Source organism: Macrobrachium nipponense, chromosome 2 (genome assembly GCF_015104395.2).
Source record: "Macrobrachium nipponense isolate FS-2020 chromosome 2, ASM1510439v2, whole genome shotgun sequence".
NCBI lineage: Eukaryota > Metazoa > Arthropoda > Malacostraca > Decapoda > Palaemonidae > Macrobrachium > Macrobrachium nipponense.
In genome coordinates this window covers 24,317,734-24,340,566 of record NC_087201.1, presented here as the reverse complement: position 1 = coordinate 24,340,566, position 22,833 = coordinate 24,317,734, and the positions used below count along the sequence as shown (strand labels likewise).

The following is a 22,833-nucleotide window of genomic DNA, read 5'->3' as shown; positions in this document are numbered from 1 at the left end:
AAGTTTGATTTTTGGTGTGTATCGTCCTGTTCATCAGCCATTTGGTCGAGAGAGCGAACGCAAGTCATTCTGAGCCTATCCAACTGCTGGCGGTTATGCCTCTTTAGTATCTAATAGATATCATTATAAACCTGTATTCGAAGTAAATTTTTGTCTTTTTTTTTGGCATAAATAGGAAATATACAAAGAAAGTTCTCGATAAACTCAGCACGTTCTGTGAAATCTTTCTACTCTTTCTCCTCCTGATGGATGCGTACCTTGTTCTGGTGGAGAGACCTCGACCTTTTGCTCCCATACTCAGCTGGCAGTTCTCTCACAACCAGCACCCATGATTTTCTCACTCTATCTCTGTGTTGCCCAAAATATTCTCTATTGCTAAAGTCTGTGCGACTCTTGTATTTCTATAGACTGGCAAAACAACTTCGATGGATTCGACCTCTGCGTCATTCCTGAAGGCGTTGTAGATGAACTGCCTCTTGTGTGTGTGTGGTTTAATCTGATTGTTAAATTTTATATTTCGTTCATTGTCCTATTAGCTTGCTTCTCAGCCATAATCAAAATACTGGTATTTTTCACTATCGTTGGAACTCGAACCAATTCTCTTCGCCTGGATTGCTCGTTCAGCTTCCGAGAAATAAAATTGTCTGGAGACCGTTTTCCTATCCTGCTAATTATTTATCGTCTGTGAATTATAAACTTATAACATAAGGCTTCCTTGAGTAAAATTTTATTGATTTACATATTTGACGTGCTAAAAAAAATATGTAAATGGTTCATTTAAACTTCTATCTTACTCATACCTTAACCTTACCCCTAATAAAACTAACCAAACTAGGACTTCTTTGTCTGATATATCCAAGGCATTTGATAAAGTCTGGCTTGAGACCTCTTCATCTTCTTGATTGTTATACTCGCCTTTGTAATTAATAGCTAGCTTTTTGTCAGGTTGTTTAAATATTTTTTTTTTTTTTTATTTCCTGCCTTCCAAACATCTGATCCCTCCTCCATTTGTAGTAGCGCTCTGCAAAGTTCTGCTTTCTTGGATATTACGTTGCAGCTCCTTACTAATGAATTACTACAGCGCTTCTTCTGTTTATCAACTCGCCAATTAAATTTAATGCTCTTACTTAGTCTGCTATTGCTCTTTCTTTCTTTCTTTCTTTATCAACAATGATTATATAATCATACCTAACTAAGCGTGCTACATGTAACTTCAATAAATTTGGTACCCTTAACATTCACCTCCTGTTCATTACCTGCCTCCTCTCCCATTCAGCTATAGTTAATTTAATAATAATCATATTAACAGAAAACACAACTTCATCACTGTGGCCAAGATATTTCAGATACTGTTCTCTTATTCTGGAGTCCCTCACTTCCTGTCTCCTGAATCCACACAACAGAACTGAATCGCTTCGACCCTACCCTTGCATCTATTTCTCTTACTTGGGGAGTAAGCCTTACAAACTACTTTGTTGTTATGTTGGGTTGGTGGGGGGGGGGGGGGGGGGGGAAAGGTGGGGTGGTAGAATGCCCTAAGGAAAATCCTAAAAAGGTCAGAAAAAGGTGTTTTGCATTGAGTTAAAGATACAGGAATCTTAGGATAGGACATTTATGATTTTTAATTAAAATGAAAATGTAAACAGCACAGAAAAATTATTCATAATAAAATATAGCATATTTATTCTAATTTTCGTTGATGAAACAACGTTCTATTTGACTGTAGATTTTAGCACACGCCCCAAGTAAGCTGGAGGTCAGTCACGCCTTGTTTAAACCTCTTTCTCTTCCGTGCAAGAAGGGATCCATGTCTCTTTTTTCTGCAGGTATTAGTTTGGCTGCTACTCTGATCAACCCAAGAAAATAATTTTTCTTCATCAGATGGTCTCATAATACTCGTCAGGTCACCTTTTCTACAGTGATTTGGGGCAAATCAGGTTTATCTAAGTCTTGAAAACTTCCATCTTTTCAGACGCGGTTATTTCATCTTCCAGAACTAAGCCTTGCTCTTCTTCTTCTTCTTCTTCTTCTTCTTCTTCTTCTTCTTCTCCCTTTCTTGTTTTTAAAGCACACTGGTTACAACATTTCATTTACATATAACGATCAATGCATTTAAGTAAACGTGAAATTATACGGATAAAGCAGTCAACAGCTCTCTCTCTCTCTCTCTCTCCCCTCCCTCTCTCTCTCTCTCTCTCTCTCTCCTAAGCATCCTAGAAGTTTTAACAAGGACAGATGTCTTACTTTTATGGACCACATCTTCCAACGCTAGGGCAGACAATCAAAATAAGGAACCTCGGGGTCCATTCGAACTTGAGTAATAACGCGGCATTCGAGACTTCCCTGAACAGCTTTTCTTTGTGACTGAAGAAGAAGAAGAAGTAGGAGAAGAATATTCTCTCTCCTTTTCGTAAACACACGAAAATGCTACTCTGGTCTCGGGTCTCGCTGCAAGTATAGCAGAAGCATTTAAGAGATTTTATAGACTTTAAATGAGACCCAATACCGAGTCCTGAACGCTGACAGGGGTTGGGCGTGTACTACTTCGGAGGCGGCCGTGTGAAGACGGGAGTGAATTGGAGGCAATAAAAGCGCAAACTGTTTTCAAAGTTAGCGCGTTACGCGGCGCAGTTCTTTTGGAACTGGGATGATGGAAACGACGTGTGGACTCGGTCAAGATGGAGATACAACTGCTACTATACGTTACAGGTAGCAGTCGGGTCCATGATGACGTAGAAAAGGACAACCTCTTCTTTAAAACTTCAGGAGATTTCTGAAAGAACTCGAAATGAAAGTGCGTCTCTTCATCCATTGCGCACAGCATATTTTTTCTAAAATAAAAAGAAGAAAAAGAAAAAGAGGCTACCGAAAAGGTAAGGTAATCCTTATCGAATCCATCTCTGAAGGGGAAAGGAAGACGAGTCAGGCTAAATAGCAGTGTTTTTAAAACCGCGAGTTAGTCTCTATATGATGAAATGTTTCCTTCTCTTATCTCGTCATCTCTGCCCCCACTTTTTTTTCTGTCCGCCCTCAGAACTTAAAAACTACCTAGGCTAGAGGGCTGCAAATTGGCATGTTGATCACCCACTCTCCAATCATCCAACACACCAAATTGCAGCCCTCTAGCCTCAGTGATTTTTATTTCATTCAAGGTTAAAGTTAGACATAATCATGCTTCTGGCAACGATATAGGATAGGCCACCACCGGGCCGTGGTTAAAGTTTCATGGGCCGCGGCTCATACAGCATATACCCAGACCACCTAGATAGATCTGTCTTCGGTGGCTTTGATTGTACGCTGTAGCGGCTTTACAGAAAACTGGATAGCGGCGAAGACACTTCGGCTCATTTGTTAGTTGTTTTAAATGTTGTATATTATGAGGAGTCTCTCTCGTCTCGTTCAATTATTTCCAACTTATTCCAAACAATAGTGTGGGTATTGTAGATAATTTTAATGTGTGGCAATAATAATAGCAATAATATTCCTGGAGAAACAAATCTACAGTTACATATGGGTACATATTCTTAAAAATTCGGGTACAGATATCTAGAAATAAATTTTTGCAGGGATCGTTCGAATCTTGAAAGCTCTCTGTAGAGATTTGCTTTTCACCATTTCAAGACTAATGGTACCATGAGTACATTTTTATAATAATATTCTTGTCAAATAGCTATTCCCATCATACATCTAAACCAGGATAAAAAAGCGAGACTCTCTGATGCATTAATACTTTTCTCAGGAATAAATTGTTTCGGTAAATTAACTTCTGTGGTTAGGGATGTTGTAGACAGCTTAACTTACCTTCCTGAAATAACCTGTATCAACTATATGATAAAAAAAGATGATTATTATATGCTTTTGCTTTCGCTATTAGTCTATTGAGCATTATTGAGCAACAGTGGTAAGGAATATGCATAACGAAAAATTGTTGGAGAGAGAGAGAGAGAGAGAGAGAGAGAGAGAGAGAGAGAGAGAGAGAGAGAGAGAGCGTAGGAGTTTAAAAAAAATGGAGAACAAAAATATAATTACGCAGGAGATATATGGAAATACAATAAAAAAAAGATGCAGGAGAAAGATATAACCAAAAGGACAGAAAGAAAGAGATAATGAAGATAAGAGAGAGAGAGAGAGAGAGAGAGAGAGAGAGAGAGAGAGAGAGAGGCCAACAAAAACCTTAATTAATGAGAAGTAGCCAGCGAGATTGGTGGTTTCCACAAGGCCATTTTAAACCCATCTGCTACAAATAATTCCTCCGAGACTTCGTACTTAGTTAGACAGTCTTGTTTGTGTTTGGGAAACGAATGCGTGACTCGTAGTCATAAATTCAGGCGTATAATTAGGGGGTGGAAACGGTGGCCATAATAGTTGTGTTTTGTAATGCGCTCTTTATAGTTGGGTTGATTCGGCTGTGAAAGATCAGATAGACAGACAAGAGTCAGGGTGTTGGCGATCACATACGAATGGTTTCTAAGCTGACGTTCAGATGTCGCCTGATTATCGCCATTACTCATATTTCTCTCGTCTTCTCTCTTCTTCTTCTTCTTTCTGTTTTTTCTTTATTCCTTTTTTTTACTTTATACTTTATCTGCTTATTCTCCTCTCACTCCATTCGTCCTAAGGTACTCCGTCACTTTTTTTTTCCCCTCTGCTTGTCTTTCACTCTCATTTTTCCTTCATACCCTTTCGTCTTCTTCTTCTATCTATTCCTCCTTTCCCCCAATTAGTTCTCCGCCCTGTCACTCACCTCTTTCTTCTCCTCCTCCTCCTCCTCTCCTCCTCCTCCTCCTCCTCCCTCCGTTCTCTTTTCCCAATTAGTCACGACTGATAAAGTTAAGCCCCAGAAAATAAAGATCTCCCGCAAGAGGTGACAGATCTACGACTTAGCCAAGGGGGTTAGGGGATAATGGGGGTGGGGGGGGATAGGGTTTGGTATTGGGGGAGGGTGATGGCGTGAGGAAGTAGAGAGAGAGAGAGAGAGAGAGAGAGAGATGAAGAGGGCAAAGAGAAGTTGGGAAGAATTGTGGGGAGGAAAGAGAGAGAGAGAGAGAGAGGGGGTGGCCAGGCTATGCAGGTTAAAGATAGGGGGAAGGGCCGGGAGATTAAAAGAGGCTGGAAAAGACAGGCATTGAGAGAAGGATAAGACATGGGAGGATGTGAGTAGGGGGAATCTGTCCATTTTCTGTCTGTCTCCAGCTGATAAGGGAGCCTAGTACACATATTTCCGGCAGTCAACAGATGTTTCTGCCACGGTTGAAGCTAAGGTCTGTGAATTTACCACTAACGCCGCTGATTATGGTGACTCAGCTAGGGATGTGTGGGTAGATAGGTATAGACGGGGTACTCTCAGGGTCCCAACTGGAAAATCTGTTGAGTCTGAAAGCAACAAGAAGCAGAATTGTTCGTCATCACAAAATTTCGCTAGTTCCTCCTTCTGAAAAATTCTTAAAAAAAATCATACACACGACTGATCAACCTTACTTTGAAGATTCATTTGGAGGGCTCTTATACTAACTAGGGAACATATGTATACAGAAATTATGTACGATAAATTCGTAAAGTAACTAACTATACAGACATAACCAGCCCCGTTTCAAGGAATCCCTTCTCAGCACCACCCCCTTCGGAGTTTTGGTTGAAGGTAGGATAAAACCCCATTATAAACCATCCCAGGAGTTCTCACTATAACCCTGCCAAGTTTCATGCCCATCGGACCAGCCGCTTAGCCATGATTGAATGACAGACGGACGGACAGACATAACGCCCATTATAGTAAGAGAAGCCCTCCGCTAATGTTCCTCTCTTATAAAAGAATATTAAGAAAATCATAGATGGCCTAGAATAGATAGTTGAGGTGATGAAGATAAAAAATGCTGACGGGCGTAAAATACGTAATATTTTACCTGTTCCAAAATGATTGTACAAAGCTGATTGCAATCAATAGAGTGCAATATCCATTCTTTCACCTCTTTCTGAAGTTGTTGAACTATTGATCACTGGGTACATGAAAGGCCTTTTTCGATCCTTGACACCTCCATAAGAGTCCGCGCTTGTTCTAGGCACCTTCAGCGTTGCCTAGGGCTCATCCCAAATGAAGCTTTCATGCATAAATTTCGTGTTCTGGGTGTCGCAAGCTATGTACAACTTGAGCTCATTCAGTCTTTCATGGGATTCTGAATATTCGATGAAACTTGAAACGTTTTCGCAGAATTTAAACGGAGTATGAAGCAAAGATGCCAGAAATGTTAACATGTCCAAATTGTCCAAAAGACTTCCTGCTCACGCCACAGATTCCAGAAGTTTACCATTACAACTGCTGGAAGATTGCTATCCTGTTTTCGTCTGTAACCTCCTGCGATTGCCATCCTCCGGACAAATTGCTTGAAGTGGTGGTTTCCAGGTCTCTAAAATGGCAATTAAGATCATGTTTGACTGTCTTTCCAGCGTTATATTCCAGCAGAGGACGCCCGCGATCTCCTTCAATTAAAGTGGGTGGTATCCCATGAAAGTTTGTTTGTATTTTGTTTGTATGGAGTTTTTACGTTGCATGGAACCAGTGATTATTCAGCAACGGAACTAACGACTTTAACGTGACTTCCGAACCACGTCGAGAGTGAACTTCTATCACCAGAAATACACATCTCTCACCCCTCAGTGGAATGCCCGAGAACCGAACTCGCGGTCACCGAGGTGACAGGCAAAGCCCATACCAACTACGCCACGGAGGCTTTCAATATCCCACGAAGGAATCTCTTGAACAGGAGGTACAGAAGAAAACAATGACAGAATCATCGCATCGTTTTACATCGGTTTTAGAATTTTTGAAAAATCATCTGTTTTTTAGTCGAACTGGCTAATCCCCTCTTACGCTAGAGGAGGCAAATTGAACAGTGATTGAAAATGAATCTTTAGCATGAATGAAAGAAGTTACGAATTACGAAGAATCGTTGATGTTTCAGTGGAAACCTTTCCTTATTTCGCTAGTCTTTAATTAAGAGGACCCTCATACTAGGACACAAATAAACACTCATATATACGCACTCATACACTCACATATGTTTATTAATCATGCACCCTTTCATCAGGCTATCCCTGACAATCTTTTCGAGAAACAAATTGAAAAGAGAGAGAGAGAGAGAGAGAGAGAGAGAGCCACGCTTTCTCAAATATGCAGGGTAATGATAATTAGGAAGCAGGAAGGTCTAGGGAAGGATTCAGAGAATCCAACCGGCAGTTACAAAGGGGCTCAGAAGGAGCTCCAGTTGGGGAGGAAGGGTAGAAGGAGGAGGAGGAGGAGGAGGAGGAGGAGACGAAGGGAGTAATGGAGAAGGGTGTCCTTCCTTTTGATGTGGTTTTCACAGATGATAAAAAACACCTCTCAAGTGAGACGACCGTAGGTGCGTGTGTCTCTTCGCTCGGAAAGATTAACTCCAACTACTGACTCGCAGACGCTCACATCTCGTTCTTCTTTTTCCTTTTCTTTCTTCTTCTTCTTCTTCTTCTTTTGTTTGCGTGAGTGACCTGACTATTCTTTAAGCTTTTTATCAAAGGGACCAAGTTCTGGTCTCTTTCCTGAAAGAGAGAAGGGCAGATTTTAAGGATAAATATGGATGTAGAATGAAGAGAATTGTGCGCTTCTTCTTCCAGCTTAGCTTCTCGACGAATTCTCAGTCGATTGCTTCTGTTTGTTGTCAGTTTCATAAAAAGAGAAGAAACTCTGGCAATCCTCCTATCCTTTTAACAAACGTAGGAGTGAAAAATAGACCAGAAATGGTGGAAATTGACCTTCAAAGTATAACAGCTTTATCAGCGTGGCTCATCAGTTCTTAAGGGCGGAGAGACCTCTACTTTCATGGTTTCCCAAATGAAGGGGCCTCTACTTTCACAGTTTCCCAATTCAAAATCTGTCAAGACAAGGAAACTGACACTGAACTTGTCTCTAATGAAAAAGAGAGTAACCCATTCAGGGAAAGCATAAAAAGAGCAGTGATTCCACAATATATGAAGTACAGGCGAAGTGGAATTGATTTATTTTGTATCTACCTGAGGTGAGGACTTCAGCATATAGTATCTTATAGGAATTATTACCCGGATCCTACCGTATTTTCTAACACCAGCTATCCTACCTAATTTTTTTAATCATTTATCTCATAATTCAAATAAGAAAATAAAAGAAAGCTGCTTACATATCAGAAAAGTGAACATTTTCACAAAGAATTGACTTTATTCATAAATTATTTGATATTTACCACGTACTGGAGAATGATTCGTAAATAGAAACAAAATAAATGAATGATTAATAAAAAGATAAATAAAACATAGTAACGAATGTGTGCCGAAGGACTTGATGCATTTGAAGAAAACAGACTATGTGATGAAAGTATGACCGTCTTGAGCAAACCTACAATACCGTTAAAAAGAAATGCAAATAAAATATTGCTTTGGCAGTATATGGATGAAATGCTATTGAGTTTCCTTTTCCACAATGTTCAGTAGCATCTACAACATATAAGAGCTTTGACTTCAAAGGACAACCCGGCCAGTAACTGAACACATTATCGCTTGAATAAAGCTGCAAAATTTCACAAAAATGTAGCGCAAATAGTATAGAGGAGTAAAAATTCTAGCCTACACAATTTCCCGAAAACGGAAACGTTTTGACGCCTTAGAAAAGTGGCTGTAGAACGCGCCCATTGCTAAAAAAAAAAAAAAAAAAAAAATTTTTTACAAATCTCGCAATGGCGACAGTCACGAGGCTTATGAATAAAACTTCTCTCCTTTTTCCCCGTTGGTGACTGAGATCGGCGAACTGAATATATGGCAGAATTCTAGCTATGAATGCAATTTCGAAAGAGGTAACAGTTGCGCTGCGAATTTGCAAATAGATGGGTGAGGTCAGCAGCCATTCATTAGAATGCAGTTATGGGAGTTTGCTTAAATCCTGCGTCTCTCGGAGCCAATTAGCTACGACAAGAAATATTTCGGGTTTATTATAGGGTTAAGGATGTGGCGTCACACTCGAAAATGGCCTAACTCGCCTACGTGAATAGTTCAGCATTTGAATTGCTCAGAATTGTTCGCACTGCGTGTAAATTCTGATAACGATCGAGATCATTGCCTTTAAACGGTCAGAAGGAACATTCAACCTTCCGCTAATCATGGTGAGCCAGGTATTTCCGTTGTTTATTAATACGTTCATGGAAATCCATTAATATCCCTGATCTGCGCCTCAGGGAATATAATTCTACATGAAAGTCAAATGGAGAAGTCACAAGATTTTCAATATCTTATTTCTACCTCTTATTTCTACCTGCAGAACGAAACAAAATATAAAATCCCGCGGACCCAGACGAAGTCTCTCTTTTCCAATGGAACGATTTATATGATTCCAGCGTTTTTTTTCTTCCCCGTTTTTTTTGCCATCCTTTTCCGAATGGGACAAATCCCTTTTTTCTCATTCTGATTTCACATGCAATGCTATCTTCTGGATAAAAAAAAAAAAAGAACAGGACCCGTAATCTTATGAATTTCTTGTTGAAATTTGCATCGCAAAATTACTTTCCTCTCATACTTTATTCGCGGCTCCTTTCCCTCTATTTTGATCTCATCGCGTTTTTTTTTCTGTTTTTGCAGAAATCGCGAGACGAATTCGACCCCCGACGAGAATAATATAGTTCGATTCCATCCCCTTGTTTTGGACAAGTGCTATAGTTTCTTATAGAGTCTATGGTTGTTTTGACTTTTAATTGAAGAGACTTCTCATTCGGTTACATTTCTTTTAATTTGTTCTAGTGCCCTTTTCTCTGACCTTCTCGTTATATACCTGTTTTAACCGCAATTTTGAACTAATATTGAATACAGAACACTTCATCATTTCCCATTACTTTGAGCTGCTGAAATTCTTCTGCATGATTTTGAACATTTCTAGTAAATTTGAAATGGATGTTTTACCTGACACTGTGATATGGAGTCATTTTGAAAGTCCATTGACTCTTATTTCTTGGTTCTTATTTGCAAAGATGTTGGTAAAATTTGCATATAAAAAAGAGTAAAAGATAGAAACTTCGATCATTTGGTTTATTTTCTAATATGCCCTCTGATATTTGTTCAGTAAAAATTTTTATAGAACAGAGCTAGTGATGTTAACGCACTAAACAAAGAATATATAGAGGAAAATTATAAGCTTCGAAAAAGTCATTCATTGAATATGTCTGAAAATTCCTCGCGAACTTTCTGCAGTGTATTTCATGCATCGTGTAATATATTTTCTAAAGTCATTTTTATCCGTGTCAAACTAAGATTTCTTTTAGAATAGTCTCTCTCTCTCTCTCTCTCTCTCTCTCTCTCTCTCTCTCTCTCTCTCTCTCTCTCTCTCTCCTCTTCTCCATACAAGTCCCAAGACAAACGACTTGGTGGAAAACTATCAACACTTGTGGTAGAGTCGGGGAGGAAATAACACATTTGCAAGGCGTGTCCCCCTCACCTTTCCCTGCTCTCTCTCTCTCTCTCTCTCTCTCTCTCTCTCTCTCTCTCTCTCTCTCTCTCTATCTCTCTCTCTCTCTCACTAACAACACTGAAGGTTCCAGATTCTCTCTATCTCTCTCTCTCTCTCTCTCCTCTCTCTAACAATACTGAAGGTTCAAGGTTCTCTCTCTCTCTCACTAACAACACTGAAGGTTCAACGTTCTCTCTCTCTCTCCTCTCTCTCTCTCTCTCTCTCTCTCCTTCTGCTCATAAACAACACAGAAGGTTCAAGGTTTCATCTCTACTCTCTCTCTCTCTCTCTCTCTCTCTCTCTCTCTCTCTCCATTTCTTCCTCTTCCCATTTGTGTTATTCTTTTCCTTACTCTAATGAAAGCAAAACTTTTCAAACAAATCTCTCTTCTCTCTGCTCTGTCTCCTCTCTCTTCTTCTCTCTCTCTCTCTCTCTCTCTCTCCATTTCTTCCTCTTCCCATTTTTATCTTTTTCCTTACTCTAATGAAACGAACTTTTCAAACAATCTCTCTCTCTCTCTCTCTCTCTCTCTCTCTCTCTCTCTCTCTCTCTCTCTCTCTCTCCATCTTTATAACAGCGTAGAAGACTCTCTCTCTCTCTCTCAGCAGTGTGGAAGAGTTTAAAACAAAAGCAAGACAAAATCATTAGGACACCGTGAATGAACAGTAAAACCTGCTCCTAGAGATAAGTGAGCACACGATGTCTCCTCTTAGGATGGAGTAATAAGTCTTTGAGACATTCTGTTTCTTGTGACTCTCTCTCTCTCTCTCTCTCTCTCTCTCTCTCTCTCTCTTATAACATATCCTCTCCTCCCATAACTCAGAAACGTTGTAACTTAATTAACAGCGATTACGTATTTTTATTTTGGTTCATCTTGAGATGTAAATCACTTGGACTAATAACAATAATAATGGATTGAATGATGGCTGATAAGACTGCCTACGTGAATGAACACTATGTAGTTACCGATGGTAATAGTAATATCAATGATTTTTATAATGGTAATCTGGATTCTAAGAATTGTTTAACACAGATACAGTAGATATTATATACCATATTCAGCAACAACCTTCACTCCCATTGACAAGTCAGCAGTCAAATCTAATTGGAGAACGCCACTCAGTTGAGCGAAGAAAGAGTAAAATTATGTAATAACCATTTTTAATGGAATAAAGAATTTGACTTTGACTTTGAAGTGTTCAATACATGAACCGAAATTTGCAGAATTTATGTTCGTGGCCGTAGATTGAATGCATTACGGTATTCTTATCAGTGAAAAGATGAGCTCATTTAAAAGATCTGATGTTGGGTAAGTGAAACAGTAGCATAATAAAGCAAGAAACATGTGTTATTCCATGCCTGGAATTTAATGTTTGTTTTCAAATAGCATAAAGCATTCAGGTGGCCCTGAAATGAAACGAGAGGTCGTTTACACAATCTTAAAAAAAACAATGGTGGTTTCTATTATTATTTTGAATACAAGCCAAGTTTCAACCATAATTGGAAAATCAAAATGCTACAAGCCTAAGGGCCCTAATAGCCTAGAAAGTCAAGTATAAACAATGAAAAATTAAGATTCCCTGAGAAACTGCTCATGAGATATGTAGAGATATAGAAAATAACAAGATGAAAAGGCAACTAATCCGATAAATAACAAAGTAAGACAAATGAGACAGAGAACAAATATACTCTGAAGTGACGTAACATCATGCTCACGAAGACATTATTGACCTCTGAAGTTCTCATGATTCAACCTCAGGATTAGGAATGTTACTCGACAGTTTGGTTGCTACAGAAATAAAACTTTCGGAATTTATGTGGCACCGCACCTCACGGAAAAGGCAACGCTGTTAGAATCAATTTACGTCTAGTACAACGTAGTAAACTGCATATTCTGCGAAGCTCTAAATGGAAAGAGTTGTCAAGGTTATGAAGTGCTGACTGAACGAAAGTGCCAGAGATTGGCATCAATAGAAATTAAGCTTTTGTCAGACATTTTAAGGGTATCGTCCCGGGGGTTGGGGAGTGATTTTCGACCGAGTTTGAGGTATCTCAATGATAATGGTGTACTGCACTGCCAGACGTGAGAAAACGTCGATTTGAAGCATTCTACTAGGTAAAAAATGCAATTTTTGCACGAGCAGGTGGTGACGGCCAAAAGGGGAACAGTATTTAAAACATGGACGTATTCAAGAATTAAAACATTTCCTCAGGACAGATAAATAACTAAAAACCTTTTTTTTGCAGTGGTCTAAGACAAGAAATATTTTTCAGAAGTCAATTAGCAATCAAGAATGATGCTTAGAATAATAAATGATTAGCATATAGCCAAAGAAACATTGTCACTGGAAAGATCTAGATTAAGATATTGGGGTCCATGAAAACACTGAAGCCACTAGACATACATCAATATCCCTACTTTCATGCAGGTGCTTTATGTGTCAACTTTAAAGAAATTCTGTGTGGTTCCCGTTTTCTACATTTTATCGAAGTTGATTTTCGAAAGACTTTGAACATTCAAGTTTCCTTTGAACACTTTTAAAACTGCTGCCTCCTTTTAGATCAACAATAACATGACTGGAATGTTACAAATACAACCAAAAAGGAACCCTAGAAGCAGCTATTTAATTTTTTTTTCAATGCAAATATATTTACGAGTTCCAGAAGCGAGTCAAGTTTTCATGTCCTGGGGTCTAAGCTAATGACAGTCCGGAATTCTTACCTGTCTAATGCGGTTAAGATTTAACGACGAACAATGAATTATATTCTTCACCTTTTGGAACATTGAGAAGACTAAGTTTGAAAGCGCTAAGTTGTGTCAATTTTGCACAGCTCTGGGGAGCAAACATAATTGGACCTGAGAGAGAGAGAGAGAGAGAGAGAGAGAGAGAGAGAGAGAGAGAGAGAGAGAGAGAGAGAGGTCCATAAAATCTATTATCCTAAAATCGAAGTGTCCCATCTTTCCCATAAGTCCCACTTTTCATAAAATTTTTATAGATGTCCGCACACGACTTTTGCGCAATCCCAATAACCTAGAGATAAATTTTTAAAAAATCGGGCCTAAAACATAACAGTCGAGAATAATTTTCGAGAGCAGTGGACAGCGTTTACAGAATATAAGGTGCCGGAGGCAAGTTGCCGAGGTGTGTAATATTGCACCAGCCCTGGTTTCTTTGCCCTGCCCCAAGTTTAGGTTAAGTAAGGTTAGTTTATATAAGTGTCCCACAGGTAATTTGGGTGTGGGATGATTTAATATAACATCATACATACATATATATATATATATATATATATATATATATATATATATATATATATTATATATATATATATATATAGATGGGAAGAGCTGAAGATAGAGAAGAATAATTTAATATAACATCATAATTACATCTTCCATTAATTTCCTGTCTGATACTAAAGATAAAAATTACATTTTGTGCGCGCATGTGTGTGTGTGTGCACCAATGTTTATGTGTGTTTGTGAGTGTAAGCGCGCACTCTTAATCTTATAAAGCACACAAGTTTATGGTGGCTTGCATATCAAAACATCAATCATCCTTGATTATCCTAAACACACTTGTTTTTCGTCACTTCACGGCTTCTACGATCTCCCTTCTAAGGCTAAACACACAAAATAGACGTGACTTCATTTTCCGAGCTATTTAGGAACACAGGTCCCTGGCGAATTTCAATCAAAGAAGAAGACGACTCTCAACCCATTCGTCCAACGAGCGCCGAGAGACATCACGAAGCTCCTCCTCACTCAGCGCTAAGCAAACACGACTTTTTTCATTTTCATGTTTGTGTGTTTACGCCATGTCCCTTCATGCCACGACATTAGCGCTGATATATTGCAGCCACGACAGCAAGGCGGCCTCAGGCATTTCCGCCTTCGACGAGGCACGAGAGCGACCACCTCAGAAGAAGTCTTCGAGGAATCCCTGTGACGTATTATTGTTCGCGGGGTTGTCGCTGGATCTCCTTACGAGGTCACCATCATCTCACCTTTTCTTCTTCCTCTTACTTCCTTTAGCTGAAGTTCGACCTCCCACATCATTTTCAGGTCCGTGACCTCCCTCATGTGGAGCGTCTCCTCCTTCGTTCCCAAGCGACTGTCTCCGCTTTCTTGTTCTACTCCAAACACTCCCATTCCCATTTCTCGCTTCTCCATTTTCCTGAAGTACTTTTGCTTGAATCATGTCAGACCACCTTTTGTTTCACTTTCTCGTCTCGTCCACCCTCACTTACCTTTTTCAATCTTCTTCTACTCCTTCTCTTCGCCTTTGACCCCCATTAAATCCGTACCCCGCTACTCTCCTGCCCCCTACCCCCCCCCCAATCCTGGTAACCATCCCCCCCCAAAACCCACCCCTCCAACCACCCCCTAAAACCCCTTCCCTTATCTTCTTTCACTGAGAACAAATTTGATCCATGTTTCCGTTTCAAGAATCTGTGACTGAAATGAGCTCTTCTCTCTCTCTCTCTCTCTCTCTCTCTCTCTCTCTCTCTCTCCCCTCGGTGTCTCTTAGCGGGGTTTCACTGATTGAGCTGCTGGCGGCTTCTTGTTTCAATGAAAGCCGCGTCAAGCTTCTCGTAGCGAAGACGCATAAATAACTTGTTATTTTTTTTTGGCAATCAGGGCGTCTCCGAAAGAGATAGAAAACGGCTCCGAAAGAGATAGAAAACGGCGGTGTTGATATGATATTCTCTATCGCGAGAGTTCATGAAATGTTCTGAAGAGTCCACAATAATATTATTGCTACAAGCTCGTGTAAAATTTTCACAAAAGCTTTCGAACCCTTCTCTGGGTTCATCTTCATTCCAAATGAGCAATTTAACATAAAGACCAAAATACAAAGTCCACAACAACAACAATAATGATAATTATAATGTTTTTCTTTGATAGCTAAATTGTTGAAATGTAGAATTGCTTTATAATACCGAAAGTATTTGTTGGCGCACGATTGGTCTAAATATATTCAACCATTATTAAATTGGAGTAATTATATCAAATTCATCTGCTATATAAAATTTATTATCAATAGTTGCAAAGATATTGTTATTTTTAATTTTAAAATTATACTGTAATTTCCTTATTGAAAGATAGATAATGTGAGATTTTAATGAATTATTGTCGTAAAGCAAAAGTATTCTCCATACTGGGACAATATAAAAAGAAAAGGAAAACTAATACAGAAAACGAGAGAAAAACCACGACCCTACACATATGGCAGAACTACCCACCCCAACAAACATAAGATACAGCATGTGAAGACAGATAATGAAGAAGTACATGAAATCTCATTATAAGTACCACACACATTGAAGAGTCAATTACCACAGGAGTCAGTTGCATTTCTTCATTCGTGCATCGCGCGTGGGTCCCGGGGAGGCGGCATCCATCACAGAGGGGTCACAAGAAACATTACTGATAAATTTTGAGGAAGAGTTTGTCTCATCTTTGTTTATCTTCTCCGAATGGAAAAAGGGCTTGGCCTTCTTCCCTTCCGTGGGACAGGAGTGGATGAATTCTCGACTTAGAAATCATTACCTTGTTGCGAAGATGGATTTATATAGGGGTCTCAAATCCTCCTAGAAAGCCTACGTTTCATAAAACTAACTGACGTTTCACCTCTATTATGATAGTAGTGAGTTTCAGTGTGAAGAGTATAAGTTGCAAAAGATCTCTGAAAAAATTTGATGAACTGACGTAGGCCTAACATACGATCTAACTTGCCATCATTGTTAACATTAAGAGGCCAACCTGAAATTTTACATGCCTGACAGAGCTATCAGGAGGGAGAGTTTCTTTTACAGAAGAAATGATTATGAAGAGAATGTGATTCACCTTGTACATGGATTCTATCTAACGAGGAAATCTTATATATGTGAAAATGAGTTAACTTTCTTTTGTGAATGAGAGGCGGCATTGCAAGAAGGATACTAAGAAAGTGAGGTGGCAAGTTATGAAATAAAGTGGAGATTTTTCTATCTTTGAAACTGGAGCTTTGGTGAAAGAGAAAAAAACATTAAATGTCGTTTTTTATTATTATTTTCATTAAGTTTCTCTGCATTATTCAACTGAGACATCTGTACATCCTTCATAGTCACTTCCCCCAACCTCTGTATGATCCTTTTACTGTACTTTTATCTCAGCTGCCCCCTGAATAATGTATTTGCACAATGTCTTGTAATTGGATAAAGTCCATTATTATTACTATTATTATGTGCCATGAAAAGAAAGAATAATACATCAAACGCTTCGGCTGTCCAGCAGTGAGTTCCCTAAAGCTCTCAACAAGAAAAGAAGCCTAAATGAAGGTCTGCTACAACCCCTGGTAATATCCCAGACGAAATCACATTGAAGTCACTGACTACCGTTCATAATAGTCCCTTCCGACGAAGTCCACAATGGAATCTTTAGCACCGCACACGAGAAAGATCGACATGTTGTCACCAAATAAAGGTTCATGACAAGGTCTTTTAACAGTCTCCAATGAAGTCAATGATTTGACGCATACGGCGTCCATTATGAAGTCTTTTGTGAAGGCCTCTCTCTCTCTCTCTCTCTTTCATATTCAAAGAAAGCGACGCCTTCGAGGGTCATTGACGACGGGGACTCCGAGAGAGTCATCATTCAAATCCAGTCACTCGTGACCTCCTGTGATCTCCGGTAACACTGACCCACCCAAGACCTCAAAGCGGTTCGCGCTCCTCTCCGGTCATTAAAATGACCCCTTTTTGTGACCTCTGTGTCTGGCTAAATGGTGGCCTTTGTCTCCGAAATTGCCGGGCATCGAATGTCCCACCTCTTTTGCGCCTATTTTATACGCTGTCTCAATGGCTACCATCGGGTATTCAAAGGCAATCGGCGGAAGTGTCTGGTGCATTCATCATGAGCCTATAGGCGTATATACTTCGTGTTTGTGAGCTTCCGTTTCCAAAGGACGATAATAATAATAATGATAATAATAATAATATGCTGGAAGAAGACTTTCATTAATACAGGTTTTATTGAGAATTTAAAGATGTTTCTCTATTCTTCCTATCACTAGCTTTTCTTCTGTACTCAAATTAGCTATCAAAACGGCAAATGTGGTATTCACGTCAAAAACGTGGTATTTGTCTAATTGATTATATTATACAAAATTATATTCAATTTGACAAATAACACGTTTTTGACATGAATCCCCCATTTGGCGTTTTGATAGCTAATTTGAGTATAAAAGAAAAGTCAGTAATAAGAAGAATAGAGAAATTTCTATACAAAAAAACATCTGAAATAGCCATTATTTTCAATAAAACCAATGATAATAATAACACTAATCAGGTGACGTTTTTGAAAAACTGCGTTAGCTCGACCTTTTCTTCTTTATTCGCATATCCCTAAAAAAGAGAAATAAAAAAAAAGAATGGAAAATTCTAAGAAATATACATCTAGTGACCATCATAGTGTTTATTTGTGAACGCACTTGCATTGCAAAATCAATGTGATGGTTCAGGTTTGAGAGTGATAAAAAACTGACCCAGATGCATGAAACCTCAACTTGTTTTTTAAAGTAACAAGGTGTGATCCGACTTCCAGCTTACTCGGGATGCGTGCAAGATTTTCCCTTCATGCAGAAGTTGTAAACTTTATATATCTTACTTTTAACGTATATTAAAACGTGCTAAAATCTAGGGTCAAATAGAGCCTTGTTTCACCAACGAAAATCAAGGCTATATTTTATTAAAAATTATTTTCTGTGCTGTTTAACATGCACGTTGTTTATTGTTTACATTTGAATTCTAATAAATAAATCATAAATATCCTTTCCTAAAATTCCTGTGTCTTTAACTCAACGCGAAACACCTTTTTCAGACCTTTTATAGGCTCTCCATAGACCTTTCCTATCCGTCCCCCCACCCCCCAACAAGAACAAGAAGAAAAACAACAAAGTAGTTAGTAGGTTTACTCCCTGAGAAAGCAAAAAGTATTATGTAGCCATCATTTTTTTTTATTTATTGTCTTCGACCGTAGTCATTTTTTCCTCTTCTTAAGAATGACAGCAGTGACGCAGGTGGTGAGTTGAACCTCAACTATGCTTGAAAATATCAAAACCTAAAAGAACCCATTAACACCGAACTTACTCTGATTTTGGAATAACTGGAATGAATAACTCGAATGCAAAAGGAACTGACAGGATACGAACAGGTCTTTTTGGAGAAGGGTCAGCGATCTAGACTTCTCAGCCATTGATAGATAAAGCCGCTAATTTTTTTTTATTCGGTTTTTAGTTTTCTGTAAAAAGGAAAACTATTGACATGGCCTATTTTCCTGCCCCTCAGCACTTTTTCTGTCCGACCTCATACCTTGAAAACTGCTGAGGCTAGAGGGTTGCAAATACGTACGTTGATCAACCACCATCCAATCATCAACCATACCAAACTGTAGTCCTCTAGTCTCAGTAACTTTTATTTTGTATAAGGTTAAATTTAGTAACGATCTTGCGTCCGACACCGCCATAGGTGCCAGCAACACAGGCCACCAAGAGGCCGTGGCTGAGAATTTCATACAGCATTATGCGCTGTACAGAAAACTGGGGAATTTTTACTTGTAGTTTTAATAGAAATAACCCATTTCCACCATCTTTGCTGATTATTAGGTTTGTAACACTATTTTCATAATTCTAAATAATAGGTCACAATCAACACATCAAGGTGGATTCACTTAACGTTTTGAACAAGGCAACGCCAAAGGGATAAGTTCTCTCACAGTAACGAGTATTTAATCCTAAGCTCTTTGGAGTTGGGAGTTAGTTTACTGTTAAATCAACTAGTCAATCAAACAGGTTGACAGTTAACACAACCATTCAGTCATCAACAAAGATATAAGTCGAATTTTACTCTGCTGCAAGTCGAATGAAACCTGATCACCAGGTTAATAACACACAGTTTTGTATGTATATGTTCTATATACTATTTTATTATTATTATTATTATTATTATTATTATTATTATTATTATTATTATTATTATTATTATTATTTTGCTCTATCACAGTCCTCCAATTCGACTGGGTGGTACTTATAGTGTAAGGGTTTGGGGTTGCATCCTGCCTCCTTAGGAGTCCATCACTTCTCTTACTGTGTGCGCTGTTTCTAGGAGCACACTCCTCTGCATGAGTCCTGCAGCTACTTCAGCCTCTAGTTTCTCCAGATTCCTTCTCAGGGATCTTGGGATCGTGCCTCGTGTTCCTATGACTATGGGTGCAATTTCCACTGGCATATCCCATATCCTTCTTCTTCTTCTTCTTCTTCTTCTTCTTCTTCTTCTTCTTCTTCTTCTTCTTCTTATTATTATTATTATTATTATTATTATATCTCAAACACGTTATCGCAAGAAATTTCAGCTTTCTCCTTTCATTTCTTATCATCATCTATATTTAGCTTTCATAATGGAGAGTTGGTTCCGAATTTCTGTTATACACTTCAATCATCGCTTCGTAGACAAGAGACTTATCTTCTTCCAGGGCTCTTCCACTTCCATTCTAATATCGCCACGATCTATCATATTTACTCATACTTATCTGATCAAGTCAACACTTGCTATATATCCACCACCGATAGTACTATTCCATCTCCCTGGCAGAGCTCTACTTAACCTTCAGTTTTAATTCGCATGGCTTCAAAACAGTCAGACTCTTTCACCGTCCTTCTACTTGTATATAAATCTTCGTCCATCTCAACCAGGAAATCAACTTCTTCTTTCCCACCCTTATCCCTACATTAAGGGGTCGGTTGCCTGGTGAGCCTTCTCCACTGCCTTCTATCAAAGGCATCATCAGGCCTGGTTTATTGTTTGATAAAAGGGGTTTTTACGATCGCATGCCCTTGCTGTTATCAATTGCAGTTATTGACAGTGGGCCTATTCTTTTACTAAAAAATAGTACAACTGCAAGGCAGCAGCTTCCACAGTTATTGGCGGTGGGCCTTAGCCTTTTACTAAAAGTGTAAGACTGCAAGGCAGCAGCTGTCCTTTTAGTCGCCTTTTACGTCACGCAAGACCTACGGTGGTAGTATTCTTACAACCCTACAACAGGATCGCAACCACGAAATCAACTCACCAGTTGATAAATCAAGTCTCTGATCTGTAGAAGCATAATTAGTTTACAAGCATTTGTAAGTGAGTGTATTAAACACTTTCTCGGATAAGAGAGAGAGAGAGAGAGAGAGAGAGAGAGAGAGAGAGAGAGAGAGAGAGATTGAGGGAGAAAAAGTAACCATTCATGTTGGCATACATTCATGTTCAGATAAATACTGAGCATTTAATTGCGATATTTGACACAAGTCAAATTCTAAAGAGGTTTGTAATTTTCCTTTTATAACAAATGAATTCCTGACATGATGTAATCTGTACATCACTTGATTATTGCCCTGTTTTCATTCACTTTTCTGACCCACACTTAACATTGACAAGTCGCTCTGAACAATTTGAACCAGTCAGGCATCAGTGACCCTGGCAGTTGCAACACCAAGTAACCTAGAATTAATTAATGGTTCTAAACCAGTTGGAAATAAGATGTTTCCTAAATAAGTGGCTACTTTCCAAAGAGTGACAAAACTGTCTCTGGGAGCGCAGCGCAGCACACTATACATATGTATACACACACACACACACACACACACACACATATATATATATACAGAGAGAGAGAGAGAGAGAGAGAGAGAGAGAGTGGGGAGGGTGTGGGTGAGTTCATTAATACTGTCTATGAGAACGGCCTTATCGTGTTCAGTCGGCAATCCCTTTGAAAGCAAATAACTTTCTGTGGAAAACAAAAGAGAGCCTTTCCATGATAGGGTTCCTTTGACAAGTAACCGGAGATCTCGAGTGTTGCCCTCCCAAAGAGAGCTTTGTCACTCTTTGGAAAGTAGCCACTTATTTAGGAAACATTCTTATTTGCAACTGGTTGAGAACCATTAATTAATTCTAGGTTACTTGGTGTTACAACTACCAGGGTCACTGATGCCTGACTGGTTCATGAAACCAGGGCAATAATCAAGTGATGTGCAGCTTAAATCGTATCAGGAATTCCTTTGTAATAAAAGGAAGACAAGAACCTCGTTAGAATTTGGCTTGGCTCAAATGTGGCAATTAACCCTTAAACGCCGACTGGACGTATTTTACGTCGACATTTTTTGTCTCTCGGGTGCCGACTGGACGTATTTTACGTCGACATACAAAAGTTTTTTTAAAAATTCGCGGAAAAATACTTTTAGGCCTACCAGCCGAAAACTCTTGAATCACGCGCCTTGGGGGATGCTGGGAGTTCACGGATCAAGGTGTTGTTTTGTTTACAATCGTTACGCAGGCGCGCAAGCGCGAATTTCTTTCTTGCCGCACTAAAAAGTATCTGTGACACATCTCGGAAATTATTTCGTCACTTTGACATAATTTTTGTACCATTTTAAATTAGCCGTTATATGAAGTATTATATATGAAAATGTGCGCATTTTTATGAAAAATACAACAAAAAATACTCATGACTGTAGCTTTTATCAGTTTTGAGATATTTTCATATAAATAACGATAAGTGCCAAAATTTCAACCTTCGGTCAACTTTGACTCTATCGAAATGGTCGAAAAACGCAATTGTAAGCTAAAACTCTAATATTTTAGTAATATTCAATCATTTAACTTAATTTTGCAACTAATTGGAAGTCTCTAGCACAATATTTCGATTTATGGTGAATTTATGAAAAACCTTTTTCCTTACGTCCGCGCGGTAACTCTTCCGAAAAAATCATACATGCGATTGTGGTAATGGTTGCACCATTTTAAATTAGCCGTTACATAAAGTTTTATATATGAAAATGTGCGCAATTTCATGCACAATACAACTAAAAATAACCCATGGTTGTAGCTTTTATCAATTTTGAAATATTTTCATATTAAAAATGATAAGTGACAAATTTTCAACCTTCGGTCAACTTTGACTCTACCGAAATGGTCGAAAAACGCAATTGTAAGCTAAACCGCTTATATTCTAGTAATATTCAAGCATTTACCTTCAGTTTGCAACAAATTGGAAGTCTCTAGCACACTATTTCGATTTATGGTGAATTTATGAAAAAAATAACATTTTCTTTACGTCCGCGCGGTAACTCTTCCGAAAAAATCATACGTGCGATTGTGGTAATGTTTGCACCATTTTAAATTAGCCGTTACATAAAGTTTTATATATGAAAATGTGCGCAATTTAATGTAGAATTCAATAAAAAATAATTGAAGGTTGTAGCTTTTCTCATTTTTGAAATATTTGCATATAAATCACGATAAATAGAAAAAAAACCACG

The 22,833-nt window shown here is 38.7% G+C and overlaps 1 protein-coding gene across 1 annotated transcript; it reads right to left on the bottom strand.

Annotated features, from left to right (window-relative positions):
• Positions 1–1,943: 1,943 nt before the first annotated feature.
• Positions 1,944–14,666, bottom strand: LOC135221140 (sodium/potassium/calcium exchanger 1-like). Its single transcript, XM_064258964.1, has 3 exons — positions 14,501–14,666; positions 4,745–4,821; positions 1,944–2,072 (listed from the first exon to the last, which is right to left on the bottom strand). The coding sequence occupies exons 1-3, from the start codon at positions 14,664–14,666 to the stop codon at positions 1,944–1,946; spliced, it is 372 nt and encodes a 123-aa protein (XP_064115034.1).
• Between the last annotated feature and the right edge of the window lie 8,167 nt (positions 14,667–22,833).